General features: G+C 44.1%; 1 protein-coding gene across 3 annotated transcripts in view; it reads left to right on the top strand.

The window, feature by feature from the left end:
* The window catches only part of LOC143375922 (uncharacterized), a 54,006-nt gene extending 38,825 nt beyond the window's left edge, over nucleotides 1-15,181 (top strand). For all 3 annotated transcript variants that reach the window (XM_076825570.1, XM_076825571.1, XM_076825572.1), the window contains 2 exons: nucleotides 9,835-11,374; nucleotides 11,815-15,181. In XM_076825570.1, the coding sequence (XP_076681685.1) occupies nucleotides 9,930-11,374; nucleotides 11,815-12,148 (1,779 nt within the window). In that variant the 5' untranslated portion in view covers nucleotides 9,835-9,929 and the 3' untranslated portion in view covers nucleotides 12,149-15,181. The remainder of the gene's footprint in view (nucleotides 1-9,834; nucleotides 11,375-11,814) is intronic.
* The last annotated feature ends 9,897 nt before the right edge of the window (nucleotides 15,182-25,078 follow it).

Consider the following 25,078-nt stretch of genomic DNA (forward strand, 5'->3'; position numbering starts at 1 on the left):
GCTTTTATGAGTAACGAAGCTGCATTTAACTGCTGCGTTTAATTATGGAACTGGGGGCTTGTCTTCGCGTTATATAATTACAGCTGGAATAATTTGCTTGTTCCAAGAATTTAAAAAGAACGTAACTGTGAAGCCAAACCTGGCGCGAACGTGACCCAGACCCACTTCGGGCGTCGCACAGACATAGGTCAGACTTAACACAGATCCTAGTTCAGATTTAACTGAAACGTGCTACACAAATAGGGTAGACCTAGTTGCGCTGAAGTATGTCCAGTTTAATGTAGGCGAAACTTAGATTTTAATTTAGAGGGACCTCTTCATTGCATTTTATGTTACTTGTAAGAGGACTTCGGTAACAAAATTCCGATTTTTTTTAAACTTTGAGGGTTTGCAGGGGACGATGAAAGTATCGGAGATATTATTTATGTTACTTTTTGGTTCTTCGTGGTGAAAACACACCTTGAAGATCTAATCTGTGCTTTCCTATTTGCCTGCACATCGTGAATTCTAATAAATTTTAATAAATTTTTCAATAAATAGGTATGTGGCTGTAGTATCAACTCATAAATAATTTTGTTTTCTGTTTAGTTATTTTTCTCGACTAATTTTGTGGGGCATCTCTCCCGGTATCTCGGGGGGATGGCCAGATGTCATCACTTAAATTTCCAACTCGACTTAAGGGGGGCTACCACTGTAAAAAATCGGAAAAATCGATTGTTTCTTTTTCACATTTCCTGAAAGACATGCGCTTCGAGAATGCTGTCTCCAAATTTTTTGAAGAGATTCATAAAATTGACGGAGATATAGTATTTTCTGTGAAGCGGAACTTTGAACGCGGATTTATGAATTTGGTTGAAGACAATTTTTTTACCCTTCAATATGTACATATTAATTATACTAAGCAATGCATTGATTTAATTGCGTTGTTGGGTTAGAAAAAATTCCCGAAAACACCCTTACTTTTCAGATAATTACAGTGGTCTCCCCCCTTAAATGAAATATCCGTCACTTTATTTGAATCGCCAGAAAATTTTAAACACATTAACTTTACTCTGATAAAATAAATAATATCAGTATCAGCCTTAACAGCCATTTGATGTCAGGTGGTGCAACCCTCCCGGACTCACCCTACATCTTCAAACCCATAGTAGACGTCTTTTCACCCCGAAGAGCTAAAAACTAGCACGCAAAAAAGATTTGCAACGTTTCAACAATTTCAGAGGTTTCTTGTTACCGAAGTTCCCTCATTACCCACCGTTCACGAGAATGCCACTCGCAGTCGTAGTCCGCGAATGGGTTGCGAATCGCGTGCAGTCGAATTGCCAATCCAGAAAGCATCGTAAGTTACGAAAAACAGGTGGCACTCGTGCGTGACTAGCGTGATCCGGGAAATGGAGGATCGGGCCGGGACAAAATGGAGCAGCCTCCGCGCGCGGGACCGCCGTAGGTGCCCCCCTTTGGCAGCGCGATGACGTGCGTGCGGTCGTCAATTTAGAGTGCCACTTGCTTCCTGTGGAAGGGAACAACGGCCTCGTTTCGACATTCAGCGGCTAAGTACTCGCGTGCGACCGTCCTAATTGCACGATATACGACACAAGCTAATCGCCTGTAACCGACGCCCGCCAAGCGTCTCGTACGCGCGGCAACACGCGTCGTCGTTACACATCCATGACGCGATTATTAACGATACGTGGCCGGACTATCGGCGACCGTCAACGAGGAGAATACGAAACGAGCTTTGATTCATTAATGTCGCAGCACGCTGCCCCATTGCTCTTACTTTCTGAAGGATACGACACTGGGGCTACCTGAACGTCTTTGCAAGACGAATAGGAATAGGGAACTCGGGTTCGCTTTAAGTTGAAGGTGATCTGTGCAAAAATTCGTGGAGCATGTTTGGCATTTGTCGTTGGACTTTGAGTACTCTGTTTCCTTATTGTTTTAAATAAGTGAAGGGTAAGAGGGTAAACGAGTAATGTCACAAAATAGCTTTATCGAGAAAGTTATGTTTTAATAATTTAGTAAAGGAACAAGGTTCGATGAATTTAATTTTCTTATGTCTGTGGTGAGCGGGACGCATCGTAACCAGTTTCAGAAAACGTAGTGCGTCAAAACAAACGGTCACGTATCGCGACCTTTCCTCGCCCTAGAGGAGAGCCTTCCGAGACCGACGTGGTGGGGCGGAGCGTGGCCCAGGAGTCAGTCTCGCGACAGCAAGCGAAGATACACAAAGCTATTCCAAATAAAGAGATATAGGTAATATTTACCAGCAAGCACGCCTCATTATTTTTACAATACCAGTAACCCTACGTGTCATTTTCTACTTAAATAATTTCTTGTTTTATCTTGGCAGCAGAAGCTTATGCTTATGCAAAGACTGGAGATATTTCCTGTTTTTAAACTTTATACCAAATCTTTAACGTTATCTTACGGGGGCATTTGAAGTTTATTAAACTTTGTGATTCGACAGTTCTGTAGTCCCAGTTGCCACAAAAAAAGTGGACCTTCCTAGTTTGTTTCCCATTATCCTTCGTGTTTATTGGTTGAGTTTAATAACTTACTGGCGTTGTAGCTGGGTTTATTAAGAGATCTAGTGGTGGTCTACAGATGAGTAGAGTGGGTTAGAATGGGATTGCGTTCTCGGAGCAATGATGAAGATAATAGGTCAGTGGATCGGCATTAGGTATTGCAGACACTGCCTTCTTAGACTTCTGATGAGACTAGCTAATCAGTTGATCATCAGATGCTGGTCATAATCCTCAAGGTCTTGATGAGGTCAGCAGTGAAGTTAAAAATAGAAATCAGTTTTTGAATGTACAACACATGTGTGTGCCTAAAAGCCTTCCCAATGTCATTGCAAAATTCTGTCCATATCCTCTGAAAATAATTTCTACGATCTCAAACTCCTCATGGATCCAAATTAATATTTTAAATCCTCCATTACTATATACCATATTTGAACTCACGTACTCCCATTGGCATAGTTTTTGGACTTCAATTAAATTATACTTGCCAGTAACTCTAAACATTACCTTACCCACCAGAGAACTCAAAACCACACACAGCTATCTACCCATAATTAATTGCAACTAAATAGAAGCAAGTACTACGAGAATTGAAGGACCTGCAATTAAAGTCTCCAGTACAGAAATTGATATTAGTGGCCAAATTTATAGTACACTATCTCTGGTGATCAAAATCATCTCTTTACCCTTCATTTTGGAGGGAAAATGCCCGTCCCATGGTTCAGATATCGCGGAAATTGAACGGTCGCGGTGGCCCCGGGGTGTTCGCGCCTCGCCAAGCCAATTTGCATGGAAATTCGCGTGTCATTACGCGTTAGAACGCGAGTACAGTTACATGCGTCCGTGGAGTTGCTATGAAGCTGTTGCGAGACGCCTTTCGAGGAATCCGTCGAAGCAGATGCAGCCGGCATGCGGTTTCTATCCACATGTGCGCGCATCTCTGTGGGAACCTGGCGACCAAGACTTACAGGCGAAGGGTTCCGTGCGAGCTGGTCGCCCTCTAGCGCGGAGAACTTCGATCCCCACTGAGCCAGACAAATTCTGAAGCAAATCAAATTTTGAAGTAAATCAAATTCCGGAGCAAGTCGAATTTCGAAGCAAATCGAATTTTGAACACATCAAATATTGAAGCAAATCGAATCTTGAAGCAAATCAAGTTTCGAAGGAAAAGAAATTTCAAAGCAAATCGAATTTCTATGCAAATCGAATTTCGAAGGACAACAAATGTTAAAGCAAATCGAATTTTGAAACAGATCAAATTTTGAAGCACATCAAATTTCAGAGAAAATCGAATTTTGAAGCAAATCAAATTCCAAAGCAAATCAAATTTCTGAGCGAATCAAATTTCGAAGCTCATTAAATTTTGAAGCACATCAAATTTCGAAGCAACGCAAATTTTCTTCCACGAATCTCGTAACCTGTGAGGTGTCTACGCTGAAGGCCGAGCAAGGATCAGATATTTTTCAATTCTCTACTCCTTTCCAAAGTTTCACGAAAATCTGTGTGCAACGCCTTCCGGGGTCCCTTGCGGGAGGCTGACATTCTGACAGTCGAAGGTTCCATTACTTCTCGAAAGACAGGCATTGGAGATGAGTGCCGTTCCCCGCCACTGTATGGAAAGTCGAGAGGAGAGAGCGACTGATGCTGCTATACATGTCTGCTCCAATTGCGATTTCTCGCTTACGCGTGCTAATTAACCCTAATTGCGACGTCGGGGGAGGAGAAGGCGGAAGAGGAACAGTGGAGAGGGCCGAATGAAGGCGAACGATTTCACTCGGCCACCATGGATCCTTCTCGTCGATCTTCGCGATTCGAGAGCGAGATACCATTGCGATGGATGGCCGGCGTACGTGTCACGCATGCCTGAACCCTTTCAACACTGAAAGTTCCGTGTTTCGTGTGCTCTTGTAAACCGCTATTACGTGTACCCGCGTGGTTATGTCAAACTCCCCTTGCTGCTTGTTAATAGCGTCTCACGCGCGTTACGTCTTCGACTCCCGGACCAACGTGCCGGGGGGGACATCGTTCGCCTATCGTCGAACACCACTGAACGATATACATTTAGATCGAACGAAATCGAATTAGATGAGATAAATAAGCAGCTGAACGAGTAAACTATAAAGTAAGCTGGTCAAGAGAGATTTAATATTACACACTGGCGCACCTAGAGGGGGTTGAAAAGGCCCTGGCACCCCCCAAAGAAGGGGCTTTGGAAAGAGGCAAGCAAACTCGAATTTATTCTTTAAAATAAATTTTTAAATTTAAATAAATTTTTATAATCACCTAATGAATTCTACTGGATTTACGTTCAGAGAAATTTTCTTAAAAATAAAATCTAGAGTGCGCCACTGACATTACACATCTAATTTTAAGTATGGAATTAATTAAATGCAGTAGTGGCGAAAGAAAGTGTGAACTGCAAAGGGTGAAGAAATAAGATAGTTCCATTAGAGAGAATTTAATATCGCAAGATTTGTAACGCGGAATGAAACTCGCTTCTCGCCGGACCAATGTGCCGGGAGCAGTAATTCGACGTTTCCCGGGGAACGCCTGCGAGTACCGTTCCCCCTACCCCCGGGCCGCGATAAAGAAGATTTAAACGGCCAACCCGTTATATGTTAAACAGCAGAAGAGGCGTCTATAATTAAACGCACGTTGAAGAGGAACGCGGAGGCCTCGCAATCTCGCAATGCCGGCTGACCGTTCTTGCGCGGAGATTTGCATGTTCCCCGCGTTTGGGGATCCTCGTTATTTTTGCGCGCGTCCGCCAGGCACTGAAGCTAGTCGGTAATCGGCCGATGGGATAGCGGGATCGAAGGCGGTGAATATTTATCGGAGTCGAATGAGCCGCAGACGGCGCGGGAGAGTTCGTTCTCCTCGTTTCCACGAGTGCCTCGTGCCCGCCGCGGACGGATTAGTCGTGCGGCGGGTCGAATAATTTACCGGCCGGCGTGGAAAAACGGTTAATAGCGAAGGCAACAGGTATGGAGCGAAGGACGACGGGGAAGGACGGCCTTTTATCGCGATGCGCGGTTTTTCCACGGCGAGCCGTGGAAAGCAATTACCGTGCAGCTTACGTTATTTCGCTCGCGTGGCCTGTTAGACGGCTCGGTGTTCTCGGGGTATGTAAATTGAAACTGAAAGGAGAATGAACAGTCTATTCTGCGCCTAGTTAGTTAGTTAGTAAAAAGAAAGTGGAGGAAGTGGTGATAGACCATAGCTAAGCTTGCACTGCCGTTCGTAAATATTGGGACACCTGAAATTTTACTTTATTTGGTATTTCAAAAACTATTCGATCTGTGCCAAATATCTCATTTTTTTTTTAAACAAAGCGGGTGCCCTACTACTCATGAACAACTGTGTAAAATATTTTTATTTTGTATAATATATCCTCAAGAATGTACGGTTAAATTTTTATGGAATAATTCCGATTATTTTAGCTTTTAAAATCTCGAAATCTATCGATCCGATCGCTTTATAAATTTTACTGCTTATTCTGCGCATCTGTGACTCTCGCAGGGACTACAACCAAGTATTTTCGTTGAGTCTAACCTACTTTTAAAATCGAAAGAAGGAAAGAAAAAAGCCGAAAAACATTTTCCTAGCATATTGCCCGCCATTTTGCTAATTTTGAAGATAAATCACTGATTATAGTCAGAGCGATAGCGACAGTCGTACTGATCAAGAATCTGTTTGGGTTTTTGGGTTCAGATAAGTCTAACAGCTGAAATCCCCATCGCGAACGAGGCGCGAATTTTTAAACATGTCATCAACACCGCTTTCAAAAGCATTTTAAAAGCGATAATTTTACTACTTTTATATTTTTTATTTACTGTAGAAATGTAGTTTAATAAGTAGAAAAAAGGGTTATTCCATTACTATAATTATTTTCGTCGCAATGAATTCCTGAAAATCGCTGGATTTATCGGCGCGCTACCCCTTAATCTGTGATAAGGTAGTTCCACCAAAAGAAGTATATTTTAAAATATCCCATAATTAGAAGGTTCGTAAAATATACCAAGGTATTACTTAAAGCCTAGTGCTCATTAAGTTTCTTATGATGACTTTCTCGACTTTCTTTGACCACCACTGTAACTTCTGATACCTCGGCGATATCGGAGCAGTGACTGGGAGGAGAAGATGGCGGCGGTTGGGCGTTACAGAGAATCGCGTTTCTAGCTAATTATCGAACTGTTTATCGCCGGTTCGGCGCGAAAGCGGATTAAGTAAGTCCCCGGCTAATTGGCCGGTGTAATCGTGCCCCAGGGTCGCGGCGCTGATGCGAGATTTACGCCCGGGCAGCCGCGTAAATCATTGCAGTGCAACTGAGTCGAGCCATTTTTTCTCGCGTCTCGTTGTAATTAGCGTTTCCAAGGATGAATTATGCGTGCCGGTTTCCTGCGGCTCCGCGCAAAACCGGCGAGCATACTCTCCTGGAGCCCTTAAGCCGTCATTGGGTCTAAGAAGATTGCTAATTATTTCTATGATGGAAGGTGCACACGCGTCCCGACATCAGCAGCTTTAATCTCGAGGGGTCTCTGCAGATTATTCCAGTTTCCTGGTTCATTCCACTGTTGCACTCCCCTTTAACACTTTCCTCCGCGCATTCTGAAGCGCGCAGGCTCGCTGCAAAATGCAGAGACTCGACAAATCCCTGCCCGAGGAAACCTGTTACCGTAGTTTGTTCCTTGTTTTACCTAAGAAGCATTCGTCAACACTTGGTTCTTCCATTCCCGACTAATTCCTGCTCGTTTAGCACTCCACGAAGTCTAATGCGCCTAGTATGCCTCGCTAATTGCTGGAATCGCTGCGTTATCACTCCTTTTTCAGTGGCTATGCCTAGACAAAACATTCTACTCGATCTAAAAGCCTTGGTACCAGGTCTCCAAACACATAACTAGCTCCACGTCGTCACAGTATTAAAAAAGGTCTATTACACTTGCTCAAAATCCATCTACACATTAAACGCAACGAAAAAGTTCATGTAAACATATGCCTAATAACCATTCCCTTAACAGTTACAAGCATTCTTAGAAAAACAAGTGGACGCGCCTGCGGCACTGCAACCTCGGCGCTCGAACGTAACACTCCAACGGCTGCACACTGCCGTAGGACGTGTTGCTGCCCTGCAGGCGTCTGCATCGAGTATTTTGGGCGCCTGAAAGACGGCGCATAATTAAGGAAGAAACTCATTATTTGATCACTTAGAATCGATTCTGAGAAACATTCCAAATACTCCATATCAAACAAATATTCTGTATCGTGTTAATAGCCTGCGTACAGAATTTTACATTTGATCCACGGAGCGGCTGAAGCACGCGTAAGGCGAGGTAGCTAGACACCGGTAGACGAAAGAACATCGCCAGTGGTGAGCAGTCTTGGACGCAGGGGCGATGGCCAGGTAGAGGGAGGTGCAAAAGGTGAAAAACAGTTTGCCATCAGCATAACCGGTTTCACGTGTCCCGCGCGTCTCTGTTTCTCCTTGCCTGGTGTGGCTCGGCACAGCGTTTCGGGCGAACGGGGGTTTCTTCGCCAGGGTCCCTCTGCGCTCCCGATCATAATCGATCTCTGACTGCTACCGGCGCTGGCGCTCTTGTACAGTTAAACGTATCGACTTGCCCCTCGTCCAGAACGCGTGCAGTTCGATTTCCGTCCCACCTTCCACGCTCATTACGAATCGGTCACCGATTGCGAGGACAGCTGGCGTCATTCTTGGCACCCTCTTTGAGGAAAGCTCTGATGTTCCTGTATCTACAATCGGTACACTATGGAAACTTCTCTGATTCACTTCTCAAGGTCCCCAGTTTCATAGAATCTCAACTGGAAAACGTGACATGAGATGGATAATTAAAATTCCATTGTATTACTAGTGGGATATTCCTCAAGGAAAATCGTGTTCATGAGGTAGCCCTGTAGCTCGGCGTCACGTTTACAGTGGTAACGTCTATGCTCTTAACCTTTATCTTGTGTTTTTAGTTCCTTATCTTGTTTCTGAATAATTGGCGACTATATTGTGCTCCATACTCTGCCTCCCAGCTTTTATAAGAAAACAGGGTCCTCCGTGCCGGCGTGAAAGCAGTGCCGTCCCGGTAGCCGGTACCTTGACACGATCGACTCGTTCCAAACCGATTTCCATATTCTATTCCCGTGCCCCTTATCGCAGCTGCTTTTCGCTTTTCTACGCCGATGAGATGAATAGTCGTTGGCAGCCGCGAACGGTCAAGGATAATCGTAGCGCTGACTGAACACGTAATTGCACCTCGGGCCCGATGAAGACCTCCTCCAGCATTTAGTTCATGGCAATATTCGTTCTAGCTGAGCGACCGCCGGTTTCATAAGTAATAACGGCTCGTTCCAATGGTATTCCAGCGAGCAGGAAAAGCCTTCGGAACGCCCGCCGCCGCTGCCCGCCATTGGCAGTCACCGCTCGTTGCGCAATAGGCAAAAACAAATTTCAGCTCTCGGCGGGAAAAGACCAGCCCCTTTTCCTACGCCGCGTCTCATCGGGGAGGAAGCGTTCGATTACGATCCACCCGTTTCACCGGTTGCGTCAGATGCAGCCGAGAAAGCAATGCTTCCGGCTATTATCGCCTTCCTCCGGGACGCAGCGCGGGTTGCCCGATGACGGCCCGCATGCCGCACACTTTGCGTGGCGGAGGGTTTCGAGGAAATCCCCTTCCGTGCATGTCACACCACTCTAATCTAACGCTAGTGTTGTGGAAGTATTTAAAGCAATAATTTAATAATTTAAATTTAAAATATTTAAGCACGCGGGGTAATATTTTCGATGCTATCCAGAAAATAGGAACACGAAAACACGCCCAAAGTATAGGGTGCATATCCCTCGGCGTGAAAACACGCCGATGCTAGTCGCAATGCTATTGCAGATGGCAGAGGTGTAGCGCGGTCGTGAACGCGCTGGGAAGGGTTAAAGTATTAGGTTAGAGTGCGTTTTGGGTTCGATTCAAACGAATTAATAGAAATATGAGGCTATGACCATTTGAAGCTTCAGTGAGGGAAGCTTAATGGTTGCCATAGCTCGGTAGTTTAATTTGCGGTCTCGCTAAACAGCTTTGTCTCCCAAAAATTTAGATCCGTTACCCTCTTTTGAGACAGAAAGTCTTTCGACTCATCTTTAATGATAGAGACCTATCCGAGACCCCCATTCTCCGCGGCAGTAGCAGAAGAACTGGAGGGGATAGCGATCACCTTGTTTCGAAACAAAAACCGCCTGCTCCTTCCGAGGCACCACTGTACTATAATCTCGAGCGACGTCTCCGCGCGTGTAACACGGCGCCTCATGTTCCAGGCGCAACCGGTTGGCACGCGAGTGTGAGCCGAGCAGCAAAGAAGGACACTGTCATCCGATCGATACGCTGCTAGTAGACGAACAGCATCCCGAAGATGTTGCAAAGTTCCTGCGGTGGGTCAAGATGCGCCAGGCGGGCCCTGCTGTTCGTGTTCGCCTGGGGCCTGGTGATGATCGCTGCTGTGCAGTTCCGTCACGTGGAGAACAGCCTACGGGAGACTCCGACCGCTGAGGATTCTAGCGGGGACGCGTTGGTGGACGATGTCTACCGTCGCAGAGAAGTGGCAGCCAACAGTCGTGGCTCCTCCAGCCTCGGTCTGTCCAGGTACCTGCTGCAGAGGTCCCCAGCGGAGTCCAGTTTCTCAAACTCCGCTGGTTCTGGTCTCCTTACGACCTTGACCACCATATCCAACGGCCCCACGAAGAACCCCCTGGAACTGGAGCCACTGCTGGACAAGAGGCCAGCGAAAACCGAGGAGGAGCTGATCCAAGAGATCGAGCAGAGGCTACCCAGCCTGCCTCTTGCGTACTGGAACAAGAACAGCAAGTATACCGGTCCACAGAGCAAGGCGAAGGGCAACGACAGCTGCTCCAACCTCAAGTACCCGTCTATCTACGACATCGAGTTCAATAACGTCTACTGGCAGACGATGAGGACCAGCAACGGGACGTTCCAGTTCTTCGGCGCGTTTTACGACCGTCGCAAGCTGTCCCGGATCGGTCCAGCGATCAGGATCGTGGGGATGATCGATAGAATCGAGCCCACAGTGAAGACTCACTGTCAGCTGTGGTACGACGGGGAGCGGGAGCCCAAGGTGGTCGAGACCTTGGAGTACAAGTACATCTGGTACCCCAAGTGGGGTAACTACAAGCAGGGCATCTATCAGCCCTACGTGATCGCCTGCAAGGTGCCCCAGTCGCACTGGCTGAAAGGACCTCCGGCATCCGTTTCTATGGTGGAGAAGCCCTGCGACACGCCCAGTAACAATCTCAGGGTGATCTACAACAAGCCAGAGCGCAAGAAGGACTTCGCCGTCTGCGTGAAGGGGCTGGATTTCCTACACGAAGACCTGTCCGTCAGACTGGTCGAGTGGATCGAGCTGATTACTCTGCTCGGCGCGGATAAGATCTTCTTTTACCAACTGCAGGTACACCCGAACGTGACGAAGATTCTCGACCACTATCAGAGACTGGGGAAGGTACACGTCACGCCGTTGACGCTGCCTGGCGGACAACCGAACGTACCAGCGTTTCAGCACATGTATCTGACGAAGAAGACCAATCACAAGAGGCAGAACGAGCTGATACCTTACAACGACTGTCTGTATAAGCATATGTACGAGTACGAGTACATCGCTCTGCTGGACGTGGACGAGGTGATCATGCCCGTTCAGGATGCCACGTGGCAGGATCTGATGAAGAGGGTGCTGCAGAAGGCGTTCAAGATTAGGAACGAGACGCGAGCCTCGTACAACGTGCGGAACGTGTACTTCCTCGACGACCTACTGCACTCTCATGGCTACTTCAAGGACATACCGAAGTGAGTAACATTTCCACTTTCACGCGGGCCGAGTTATCGGCGGAGCACCCGTCTGGGGGAAATTAATTCCTAGCTACTATTGCTCAACTGCTCTGTTATCTTTTGTCCCGGGTTGCGCAATTCGGGGGTGCTGGGGAATGAGTCACATGAAATCGCTGTTTCTGGGTCCGACCTAGACCTGACGCACTGTTACTATTAGTTAGAGGTCTTTCGAACTCTACAGTAGCAGTGAAAAGAAGGTTTAATCTTTAAACTGCGAACTCTGTGGTGCAGAATTATATCTTAAAATTTATATCTCATTGATAGTGGGTTCCCAAAACAGGGCAATTTGTCTTAAAGCCCACTATCAACTACTACTTCTGATCACCGCTGTGTATTTATGAGAATTGTAACCAATTCCTAGATGGAAGATTCTACACAGACGCATCCTCTGTTCCCAGATACATGCACATGCTGCAGCACGTTTATCGCTCCAAGAACTTCACCAAGCCGAATCAGTACATCAAGTGCTTCCACAATCCGGAGAGGGTGGTGACGCTGCACAATCACTTCCCGCTGGCCTGTCTAGGCGCCGGATGCACCAGCTACCCCATAGAGACGGAGGACGCCCAGCTGCAGCACTATCGCGCCGATTGCGTCAAGTCGTTGAAGAAGACCTGCGTCGAGTACAGGGAGAAGAGCGTGTTGGACACCACCATCTGGCGGTACAAGGACCAGCTGATCGAGAGGGTCACCAGGACCCTGGAGACCCTCGGCTTCTTCGGGCCAAGCTAGCGCGAGCGACCACTCGATCTCTCGAGTTTCTGCTGTGTCACGCCACCGGCGACTACCCACATGATTCCTTTCCTCCATCCTTCCTTTGGCTCGCTCGTCAAACGCTCCAAGGCGAGACGTTTGCTCTTCGAAGCGTAGACGCGCCGTTTGCCTCGATTTTGGGGAACCCGAGACGGGGTGCTCGAGTTTCAGCCCCACTGGGAATGAATTCGGGCTTGCAGACGTTTTTGTCACTTTTTCGCGGGGTGTTTGGTGTCTCAACGTTTCAGGGGTCTATTTTCTGGAGTTGCAGGGAACATATGGAACAGGTAGGAAGATATGCTTAATATATTTGCGTGCTGAGAATTTTTGCTCACCTGGTCGATAGAGGCTTCACAGTATTGGAATGTCGAGTTGGTTACTTTGTGGCTATCCTCTTGGGGAAAAATGAAATTGAGACATGGATGTGAAGGAGCCGCTGATTAGTGTTAATGTGATCTTGAATGGCAGCAGAAAAGTCTAAAATTAGCCTCCATTAATCTTCTAATCTTGAACACTGATTTTTCCCAAATTTCACTTTATTCGATAGCAGTTCACGAAACTTTGAATATAGGAGTTTCTATACACTTCCTTGTCTCCCTCGCATTTCTCTCCGCTCGAAGCACGCAGAAGAAGCTCCTCTCCCCTTTTCCCGAGGCAAACACGCGCCATTTCGCGGCGCGTTCGAAGACAAAATGGCTGTGTAACGCGACGATCGAACGGAACGTGTGTACGCCGACGATTTAGGATAGCCCTTAGGATAAGTTAGCGTTACGGTCCCCATATTTTGTGCCACTTGAAGAAGGGAAACGTTACAACTCGTGCAACCGAACTGCACCGATCCTGGTGACCATCGCCCTCCTGTTTACGAACATTTTAAACGACAACCAAAGGATTGTCCCACTAGGATGCAGGTGATGAATCAAATTCCGCCTCGGGGTCAGAGTGCTCGATGGAATAAAGAAACGGTTCCCCAAGCGAAAGCTCGAACTTGCACCAGAGGTTTGCAAGACGTGGATAGGGATTTGCTCCACGGAAGTCCGCGGTTCGTCCACTTTCGTCCTCCCTGTCTTCAGCTTTTACTCGACGAACATGTGTAAGCTTGTATACCATGATTGTACCTTAATCTAGCCATTCATTTCGTCCTAGAGCGATCGGAAGGCCGCTTGCATCGATTGCATAAGGATCACTTCTAAGTAACCGCGAAGAGGCAGATTTCTAACCTCAAAATTAGGAAATCAGTTAATCGATGCAAGATGTCTCCATCGCTCCTCGTCACTTCCTCACCCACGCGACACGAATATGCATTTACCAAGCAGTGTCGAGGCTCCGATTAGCCCTGGAAACGGCAGCGGGGTCAGTCTCTGTACTGGCAGCCATATTTGTACATGGAGATCGACGGGTTGCCGCTTCCAGGGGTAACGGACTCGAGCAATTATAAGCGTATTAGAGTTATTCCTTTTGGAGACTAGAACTCGCAGTATACTGTAGCGTTTCGTTTTCTTCTTCTTTTTTTTTCCAGCGAGCGGAAGAGTTTTGAATGGGTCCATTGTGCGTTATCGAATGATAACGGGGAGGGAAAGCTGGTTGGGATAGTATGCCAGATGGTGTAACATGTTACTGCTCGTGGATTTGAGACCATCTTCTGTCTCACTAAAACGATACAGGGAAATCTGTTTCTCTTCAGGAACATAGCAGCTATTTCGGAGCATAATATATTACTTGTTTTTTAAAATGCCTTATATGAGTATCACTGAGTGTCTAGTGATACAATCCCGGTGTTGATGGTCTCGAATCTATTAGAGACATCGAGGTTCAACTTTACAATCAGCAATCGTCCCAGAGCTGAACAGTTTTCGCGTTTCAATCGCGCATGACGAAAGCTTCTTGTTCCAGGGATGTACGAGTAAGTTGGATCGAGCAGGCAGCGGTCGTGAACCGAGCCGATTAAGTTCGGTCACGTACAGCCGGAGACGACGCGAAATAAATCAGCGGACAGCCTTTGAAAAAAGTCTCGCGCATGTTACGGTCGCTCGCTATTTTTACGTCACACGTTATGTGACGAGGTCCTGACTCTATTCCCCAGGAACAGGAGAGACAAGCATGGGAAATTGAAAGTCAAGTTCCAATTACCCATCTTAATTAGGATCCCAGGGAAACTGAGATTAAATTAATTTTCGCGACGAGCCGAAACATGCAGATTCTTCGTGACAAATGGAATCGAAAAGTCCTTTACCGTTTTGCAATCCGAGGCTTGGTTCCCGAGTTACAGGGGAACTAAGTTTCCAGCTCGCTCCACTTCCGACGCGCGCGATTTGAAAAGTCGCAACGAAAGTACATCCATGGAACGACCTTATTCTTCCCCGTTGCATTGTACATGTGTGTTTCCCTTCGCGTGACTGCCTATAACGAGCTATCAATCGTTCTTCCCTGTTTTCTTTCGGCATGGTGAACCTCGATCGCTTTCTACGCGATACGATCGATTGGCTCGACGTCCTAGATCCATCGCTCGTGTCCTTATCGCGAAGTGAGAGCGCGATTGACGTTCCACCATGCGTTCTAGTGTTAAATCGACGCGGGACGGATCTGTTCTCCGGACATTTATACTTGAGGGATATTTATGCTCACAGTGGTCTGCGCGTTAATTGAATAATTAAGTTTTATTATGTAATAGTACGCGCGCATCACATCGCCCTTGAAGAGTGATTGCACTTATTAGACTGATGACGATATTCCTGTCTAAATGTTTGAATATTTACACTCGGTTTCGTCAGCTTCCTTTCGAATGTTCGGCCACCATTAACGGCTGCCTGATAATGAGATAAAAGCGGGATATTTGCTTATCGCCCAATGCGATTCATTTTTGAAATTTCGCTCCTTTCCTGGTGGACGGAACCGAGCGTCAAAGTGCCTAGAATCGTTGGACGTGAAATGTGTCCTTAGCTCAGTCGACGATTTTTATATGTAAATACACTGAAGAGTCGGTGGGGATGATTAATAAACTATTACAAGAAACATGTTCCTCCGTTCTATATCTCGTTTACATAAACAATAAAAAACGAAGAGGGTAAAGGAGAAAGAACTTCCCAAAGGGATCATACTTTTATTCGGAATTGTTAGATTGACGAAGAACTTAAGGGGGTAGACACGTCACGTGACCTGGCCGATTCGGCAGGTCGGTATTACAGCATTTTTTTCTGCACAGAAATGGTAATACCGATAGATCGATGATACCCGGTGAACGCGAGAGGGAGCTGTTTGCTATTTCTGTATTCTATTCTGAATAAGGAAAGAAATTCTCAGCTGTTCCATTATACTTATAAAAATTTAAACGGAAAGTCGGCTGGTACTGTAAACGTAGAAAATTCATTGTACATTTTAATTACTTGAAATGTGCTTATGCTACAATATTCTACGTTAGCAGTAAGGAATTCTAAGTGAAAAGGGAAAATAGATGAGGGAATGTCCCCAGAAAATGAAATTTGTTAGGTTAGACATTTTTTTATTAGCAAAGCACCGAAACAGAACATGAAATACACTTATTACACGTCCTCTGCAGAAAGCAGTTATCAACAAACATTATATGTACAAAATTGTATTGAATGTTGAATTGGGCTAGTGAAAATGCGCAGACTGGATACGCGAGATTATTATGTGGTCGGCTCCTCGAAGTGACAGAAAATATAACCTAAATACATGCTATATGACAACAAATGTTTAGTGGCTATTTCAGCTTCAAAGGCATCGCCTTAAAGTTGCAAATAAGAGGCGCTCCAAAATTCTGCGTCTCTTTGTTAAACAGTCACTGTCTCGAAACATCTGCGCCACTTCTCGCTCTTTAATTTGCTCTCCGGAGACATTACTTTGTGCCATCTCTTTCGACGGCATGTTCTCCTAGTACATAGCCCAATTTTGTGCATTCTGAAAATTTTTGCCAGATTTTGGCCCAGGTATCAGGAGAACATGAAGCGAAAAGAGGTATTCTGAATTTCAGCTTCGAAGGCATCCTCGATTCTCTCTCCGAAGACATTACTTAGTGCCACCTCTTTCGACATCATGTTCTCCTAGTACAAAGCCCAATTTTGTGCCTTCTGAAAATTTTTGCCGGATTTTGGCCCAGGTATCAGGAGAACATGAAGCGAAAAGAGGTATTCTGAATTTCAGCTTCGAAGGCATCCTCGATTCTCTCTCCGAAGACATTACTTAGTGCCACCTCTTTCGACATCATGTTCTCCTAGTACAAAGCCCAATTTTGTGCCTTCTGAAAATTTTTGCCAGATTTTGGCCCAGGTATCAGGAGAACATGAAGCGAAAAGAGGTATTCTGAATTTCAGCTTCGAAGGCATCCTCGATTCTCTCTCCGTAGACATTACTTAGTGCCACCTCTTTCGACATCATGTTCTCCTAGTACAAAGTCCAATTTTGTGCCTTCTGAAAATTTTTGCCAGATTTTGGCCCAGGTATCAGGAGAACATGAAGCGAAAAGAGGTATTCTGAATTTCAGCTTCGAAGGCATCCTCGATTCTCTCTCCGAAGACATTACTTAGTGCCACCTCTTTCGACATCATGTTCTCCTAGTACATAGCCCAATTTTGTGCATTCTGAAAATTTTTGCCAGATTTTGGCCCAGGTATCAGGAGAACATGAAGCGAAAAGAGGCATTCTGAATTTCAGCTTCGAAGGCATCTTCGATTCTCTCTCCGAAGACGTTACTTAGTGCCACCTCTTTCGACATCATGTTCTCCTAGTACAAAGCCCAATTTTGTGCATTCTGAAAATTTTTGCCAGATTTTGGCCCAGGTATCAGGAGAACATGAAGCGAAAAGAGGTATTCTGAATTTCAGCTTCGAAGGCATCCTCGATTCTCTCTCCGAAGACGTTACTTAGTGCCACCTCTTTCGACATCATGTTCTCCTAGTACAAAGCCCAATTTTGTGCCTTCTGAAAATTTTTGCCAGATTTTGGCCCAGGTATCAGGAGAACATGAAGCGAAAAGAGGTATTCTGAATTTCAGCTTCGAAGGCATCCTCGATTCTCTCTCCGAAGACGTTACTTAGTGCCACCTCTTTCGACATCATGTTCTCCTAGTACATAGCCCAATTTTGTGCATTCTGAAAATTTTTGCCAGATTTTGGCCCAGGTATCAGGAGAACATGAAGCGAAAAGAGGTATTCTGAATTTCAGCTTCGAAGGCATCCTCGATTCTCTCTCCGAAGACGTTACTTAGTGCCACCTCTTTCGACATCATGTTCTCCTAGTACAAAGCCCAATTTTGTGCCTTCTGAAAATTTTTGCCAGATTTTGGCCCAGGTATCAGGAGAACATGAAGCGAAAAGAGGTATTCTGAATTTCAGCTTCGAAGGCATCCTCGATTCTCTCTCCGAAGACATTACTTAGTGCCACCTCTTTCGACATCATGTTCTCCTAGTACAAAGCCCAATTTTGTGCCTTCTGAAAATTTTAGCCAGATTTTGGCCCAGGTATCAGGAGAACATGAAGCGAAAAGAGGTATTCTGAATTTCAGCTTCGAAGGCATCCTCGATTCTCTCTCCGAAGACATTACTTAGTGCCACCTCTTTCGACATCATGTTCTCCTAGTACAAAGCCCAATTTTGTGCCTTCTGAAAATTTTAGCCAGATTTTGGCCCAGGTATCAGGAGAACATGAAGCGAAAAGAGGTATTCTGAATTTCAGCTTCGAAGGCATCCTCGATTCTCTCTCCGAAGACATTACTTAGTGCCACCTCTTTCGACATCATGTTCTCCTAGTACATAGCCCAATTTTGTGCATTCTGAAAATTTTTGCCAGATTTTGGCCCAGGTATCAGGAGAACATGAAGCGAAAAGAGGTATTCTGAATTTCAGCTTCGAAGGCATCCTCGATTCTCTCTCCGAAGACGTTACTTAGTGCCACCTCTTTCGACATCATGTTCTCCTAGTACAAAGCCCAATTTTGTGCCTTCTGAAAATTTTTGCCAGATTTTGGCCCAGGTATCAGGAGAACATGAAGCGAAAAGAGGTATTCTGAATTTCAGCTTCGAAGGCATCCTCGATTCTCTCTCCGAAGACATTACTTAGTGCCACCTCTTTCGACATCATGTTCTCCTAGTACAAAGCCCAATTTTGTGCCTTCTGAAAATTTTAGCCAGATTTTGGCTCAGGTATCAGGAGAACATGAAGCGAAAAGAGGTATTCTGAATTTCAGCTTCGAAGGCATCCTCGATTCTCTCTCCGAAGACATTACTTAGTGCCACCTCTTTCGACATCATGTTCTCCTAGTACAAAGCCCAATTTTGTGCCTTCTGAAAATTTTAGCCAGATTTTGGCCCAGGTATCAGGAGAACATGAAGCGAAAAGAGGTATTCTGAATTTCAGCTTCGAAGGCATCCTCGATTCTCTCTCCGAAGACATTACTTAGTGCCACCTCTTTCGACATCATGTTCTCCTAGTACATAGCCCAATTTTGTGCATTCTGAAAATTTTTGCCAGATTTTGGCCCAGGTATCAGGAGAACATGAAGCGAAAAGAGGCATTCTGAATTTCAGCTTCGAAGGCATCCTCGATTCTCTCTCCGAAGACGTTACTTAGTGCCACCTCTTTCGACATCATGTTCTCCTAGTACAAAGCCCAATTTTGTGCCTTCTGAAAATTTTTGCCAGATTTTGGCCCAGGTATCAGGAGAACATGAAGCGAAAAGAGGTATTCTGAATTTCAGCTTCGAAGGCATCCTCGATTCTCTCTCCGAATACATTACTTAGTGCCACCTCTTTCGACATCATGTTCTCCTAGTACAAAGCCCAATTTTGTGCCTTCTGAAAATTTTTGCCAGATTTTGGCCCAGGTATCAGGAGAACATGAAGCGAAAAGAGGTATTCTGAATTTCAGCTTCGAAGGCATCCTCGATTCTCTCTCCGAATACATTACTTAGTGCCACCTCTTTCGACATCATGTTCTCCTAGTACAAAGCCCAATTTTGTGCCTGCTGAAAATTTTTGCCAGATTTTGGCCCAGGTATCAGGAGAACATGAAACGAAAAGAGGTATTCTGAATTTCAGCGTCGAAGGCATCCTCGATTCTCTCTCCGAAGACGTTACTTAGTGCCACCTCTTTCGACATCATGTTCTCCTAGTACAAAGCCCAATTTTGTGCCTTCTGAAAATTTTTGCCAGATTTTGGCCCAGGTATCAGGAGAACATGAAGCGAAAAGAGGTATTCTGAATTTCAGCTTCGAAGGCATCGCCTTAAAGTAGCAAACAAGAGCTACGCCTTTCATGGGCCTTTAAACAGTTCTCGGTTAATGTGATGCTTTTGAAAGACTCGAAGCTTGTAATTTCTGAATAGTATTCCATGGGCACTAGTTGCAAAATTTTCTTCAATATGGACTTATTAACAAAGGAAATCTATGGTATTCTTAAGGAAATACCATAGATATTTGAAATTTGGATAGGAATATGTAAAAGGTATTTCTGAATAATAATACAGTTTGTTTCATGTTTCTTTCTATATATTTGCATAAAAGGCCTTTACAGTGTTACAATAAAGTATAAGGTATATAAAGTCACTATTTTCTTGTGATTACTATCAAGGTTTCCATCATTCCGTCGAAATATTCCGAAGTTAAAACCTGTAAGAAGAAAAATATTTTTAGTAACTTGACTTGTCTATTATTGAAAATGGGAGAAACGTTACAACATTTTGTCACGTATGAAAATATATTAGTAAAGGGAATAATTTCATTATGCAACATGTTGATTGAAATTAGTCGTTTTAGATTTTATGTTTCCGGTAAGATTTAATATTAATTCCTACCACTCGTAGCACTGTAATCTTATTTTAGAATCAGTCGGTAACGTTGGGTGCGACACGAGCAGCGGCCAATTCAGCAACTACCTACTCTGAAATCTGTTGAAATGCTGTGCGTGTGCGTGCTTGTACATGTGTGACATGTTTAGAGTTTAGAGTGTGCCGATGCGATGTAACTAATCTCACATACTGTAACTAGAGCGATTATTAATCGTGTATATTTCTGCTTTACAGGTAAGGAATTTTTACATAAAAGACGTTAAACCGGCTGCATTTTCGACTGTGTTCATTGATATGAAATTTGCACAAGATACTGCTTCAGCCGAATTACCCAGTTGCACTTGTAACATTTCATTGTATTGCATTTCACTTATTTGAATAAATTGCAGCTAAGTGGTAAGAGTTTTTTTATTTAACGAGCACTACTTACTCCTTCCTATTCCAAATCACATATAAAAGACATGCTAAAAAGAACACCTAAAATGATCCTTCCACGCAGAGTAGTTTTAAAAATCTTCGCATTAATGCACTACTTTAAATATGCCATTCTCTACTCTCAAACTCTATCGACTTTCGTTCAAGGCTTCTACTTCTCTTCAGAGACATTACTTTGCGCTACCTCTTTCCACGTCATGTTATCCTGTTACGAAGCCTGATTTTAGAGATATCTGAAAATTTTCGCCAGATTTTGGCCAATATATCAGGAGAACATGAAGTGGAAAGAGGTATACTAAATTTCAGAACAGTCACTGTCTCGAAACATCTGCGCCACTTCTCGCTCTTTGATTTGCTCTCCGGAGACGTTACTTTGTGCCATCTCTTTCGATATCATGTTCTCCTAGTACATAGCCCAATTTTGTGCATTCTGAAAATTTTTGCCAGATTTTGGCCCAGGTATCAGGAGAACATGAAGCGAAAAGAGGTATTCTGAATTTCAGCTTCGAAGGCATCCTCGATTCTCTCTCCGAAGACGTTACTTAGTGCCACCTCTTTCGACATCATGTTCTCCTAGTACAAAGCCCAATTTTGTGCCTTCTGAAATTTTTTGCCAGATTTTGGCCCAGGTATCAGGAGAACATGAAGCGAAAAGAGGTATTCTGAATTTCAGCTTCGAAGGCATCCTCGATTCTCTCTCCGAAGACATTACTTAGTGCCACCTCTTTCGACATCATGTTCTCCTAGTACAAAGCCCAATTTTGTGCCTTCTGAAAATTTTAGCCAGATTTTGGCCCAGGTATCAGGAGAACATGAAGCGAAAAGAGGTATTCTGAATTTCAGCTTCGAAGGCATCCTCGATTCTCTCTCCGAAGACATTACTTAGTGCCACCTCTTTCGACATCATGTTCTCCTAGTACATAGCCCAATTTTGTGCATTCTGAAAATTTTTGCCAGATTTTGGCCCAGGTATCAGGAGAACATGAAGCGAAAAGAGGCATTCTGAATTTCAGCTTCGAAGGCATCCTCGATTCTCTCTCCGAAGACGTTACTTAGTGCCACCTCTTTCGACATCATGTTCTCCTAGTACAAAGCCCAATTTTGTGCCTTCTGAAAATTTTTGCCAGATTTTGGCCCAGGTATCAGGAGAACATGAAGCGAAAAGAGGTATTCTGAATTTCAGCTTCGAAGGCATCCTCGATTCTCTCTCCGAATACATTACTTAGTGCCACCTCTTTCGACATCATGTTCTCCTAGTACAAAGCCCAATTTTGTGCCTTCTGAAAATTTTTGCCAGATTTTGGCCCAGGTATCAGGAGAACATGAAGCGAAAAGAGGTATTCTGAATTTCAGCTTCGAAGGCATCCTCGATTCTCTCTCCGAAGACGTTACTTAGTGCCACCTCTTTCGACATCATGTTCTCCTAGTACATAGCCCAATTTTGTGCATTCTGAAAATTTTTGCCAGATTTTGGCCCAGGTATCAGGAGAACATGAAGCGAAAAGAGGTATTCTGAATTTCAGCTTCGAAGGCATCCTCGATTCTCTCTCCGAAGACGTTACTTAGTGCCACCTCTTTCGACATCATGTTCTCCTAGTACAAAGCCCAATTTTGTGCCTTCTGAAAATTTTTGCCAGATTTTGGCCCAGGTATCAGGAGAACATGAAGCGAAAAGAGGTATTCTGAATTTCAGCTTCGAAGGCATCCTCGATTCTCTCTCCGAAGACATTACTTAGTGCCACCTCTTTCGACATCATGTTCTCCTAGTACAAAGCCCAATTTTGTGCCTTCTGAAAATTTTTGCCAGATTTTGGCCCAGGTATCAGGAGAACATGAAGCGAAAAGAGGTATTCTGAATTTCAGCTTCGAAGGCATCCTCGATTCTCTCTCCGAAGACGTTACTTAGTGCCACCTCTTTCGACATCATGTTCTCCTAGTACAAAGCCCAATTTTGTGCCTTCTGAAAATTTTTGCCAGATTTTGGCCCAGGTATCAGGAGAACATGAAGCGAAAAGAGGTATTCTGAATTTCAGCTTCGAAGGCATCCTCGATTCTCTCTCCGAAGACGTTACTTAGTGCCACCTCTTTCGACATCATGTTCTCCTAGTACATAGCCCAATTTTGTGCATTCTGAAAATTTTTGCCAGATTTTGGCCCAGGTATCAGGAGAACATGAAGCGAAAAGAGGTATTCTGAATTTCAGCTTCGAAGGCATCCTCGATTCTCTCTCCGAAGACGTTACTTAGTGCCACCTCTTTCGACATCATGTTCTCCTAGTACAAAGCCCAATTTTGTGCCTTCTGAAAATTTTTGCCAGATTTTGGCCCAGGTATCAGGAGAACATGAAGCGAAAAGAGGTATTCTGAATTTCAGCTTCGAAGGCATCCTCGATTCTCTCTCCGAAGACGTTACTTAGTGCCACCTCTTTCGATATCATGTTCTCCTAGTACATAGCCCAATTTTGTGCATTCTGAAAATTTTTGCCAGATTTTGGTCAATATATCAGGAGAACATGAAGTGGAAAGACGTATACTAAAGGGTATAGCCGGTTAAGATGGTAAAATGTGCCCTTGAACCGAATTCGACTCACGATGAATCATTCGAAAGCTTATTAAAAAAGAAACATTTGTGGCAATTTTCAACTTCGTATCTCCACCCGGACGGTAGTAAAGGGCAAAAATAGGAAATCAGGTTTTTGTTGAATTTCTCCTATACTAGGGGATGAAAAATTTTGAAAAAAATCAGAGACATTTCTGTTATCGGGGCACATATTAGAGAATTGTTTCAGATTTTTAAATTGAAAAACCAAGCCGTGAAAACTAAGAAACGCCAAAAAATGCTGAAAAATGCCGATTGTGCATCGAAGCAGGCTTGGCACTATAATTATATTTTTACTGTAAGTACGTATCATTGTTACTATTGTCCTGAATTTTTTTCAGATTTTTCAATTGAAAAACCAAGCCGTGAAAACTAAAAAACGCCAAAAAATGTTGAAAAATGCCGATTGTGCATCGAAGCAGGCTTGGCACTATAATTATATTTTTACTGTAAGTACGTATCATTGTTACTATTGTCCTGAATTTTTTTCAGATTTTTCAATTGAAAAACCAAGTTGTGAATTTTATTCTTTCTTTGGTACAGCTTACAAAATATAATATTTCTGTACACACTTTCCCAAAAGTGGCATTTCAAGAATAGTCTTCGTATATCACCCAACGAACTCTAGTCGAAGAGGAAATAAGAGTATGCCACATTGTCCAAGACACTTGGAAATCGCAGGTCTCGAACGAGCTGATTTTACACATTGTCAATTCGAATTCCCACCACGCGAGGCGCTTCAATCTGTTTCGAGACATTACCGGTAACGTTGCATGTGACACTCAAATGGTAAGGGGGTCCTAGCGGTATCGACCAAGTATTTAGTATAGGATCACAGACGAGGTATAGGATAGACGATATCACCATCGACGAAGTATATGATAGACCTATCACGCAATATAATTTTGTGTCACACGCTCGGGGGGCTCGCGAGATCCCATACCATTTTCGTGTCACACCCTACGTTATCGATTCAGTCTAAAATAAGATTACAATGCTACGAGTGGTAGGAATTAAAATTAAATCTTACTGGGAACCACGGTGTAATAGACAGGTGTTCCGACTCGGCACCTTTAACACAGTGATTTTGTGTGCCGATTTCTGTGTGGTTCCTCTGGCCGCCGCGAGAGGCGTCATGATAAGAAATCCATGTACATACGCATGCATTTATGTGATTGTAGTAGTAGAGCTTAGTCGTATTATGCGCAAAAAGTCAGCCTTTTCTACTTCAGCAGCTTTTCTACAAAGCCTCTCCTGCGATACGTGCACGGCTGACCGCCGAGTTGCCATCCTCCAGGCGTCTCAGATCTGAATCTCGTAGCCTCCCCATCATTCCATTACTTTTTCAGTTTATTTTATCACGTAGAATCACTCCTTTCACTTTGAAACTTTGCAGGTGTGCGTAGTTTGGATGACAATACAATATATAAACAAACATTAACCCGCGGAGGTGAAAAAATTAATAAATATAACCCGTAACCACAAATCCAAACGACTTGAAATCAGCCACTCGCGTTCTTTACGAAAACGACAAAAAGCCGCTGCGCTCGGGACGCTAGTCGCATCGCGGTTACCGAAAACACACAATTTATCGAGAAGTGATCCGTCACGTATGTACGAATAGTAAAACTAAAATTTTGCAGGCGTTCGTAGTATATCACCATCGAAATTGTAGTAGAAGAAAAGAATTATTTCTTAGTGACTTTAGCAATAGCGTTTAAGCAAGCTTTAAACTGTATACAGCAATAAAAGATATTTCTAGAGAAGTCTGAGTTGAAATGTAAATCCACAAACACTAAAAACTAGAAAATAAAAAATATGTAAGAAATAAATTTTAAGGTTAAACGATTTTATTAAAAATGCATGAAAAACTAAATTAAAATGCCCAAAAGACTAGAAAATAATTATTTTCTTGTACTACAATTCTGATCGTGTTAACATCACTTTATATAAAATCTTGGGGCACCATGTGCAACCAGAAGTTGAAGTATTAACTTAATTTGGTTGCCCCTGGGGCCCCACGATTTTATTTAAAGTGGTATTTACACCATCAAAATTGTAGGACAAGAAAAGAATT

This window comes from Andrena cerasifolii, chromosome 13, assembly GCF_050908995.1.
Source record: "Andrena cerasifolii isolate SP2316 chromosome 13, iyAndCera1_principal, whole genome shotgun sequence".
NCBI lineage: Eukaryota > Metazoa > Arthropoda > Insecta > Hymenoptera > Andrenidae > Andrena > Andrena cerasifolii.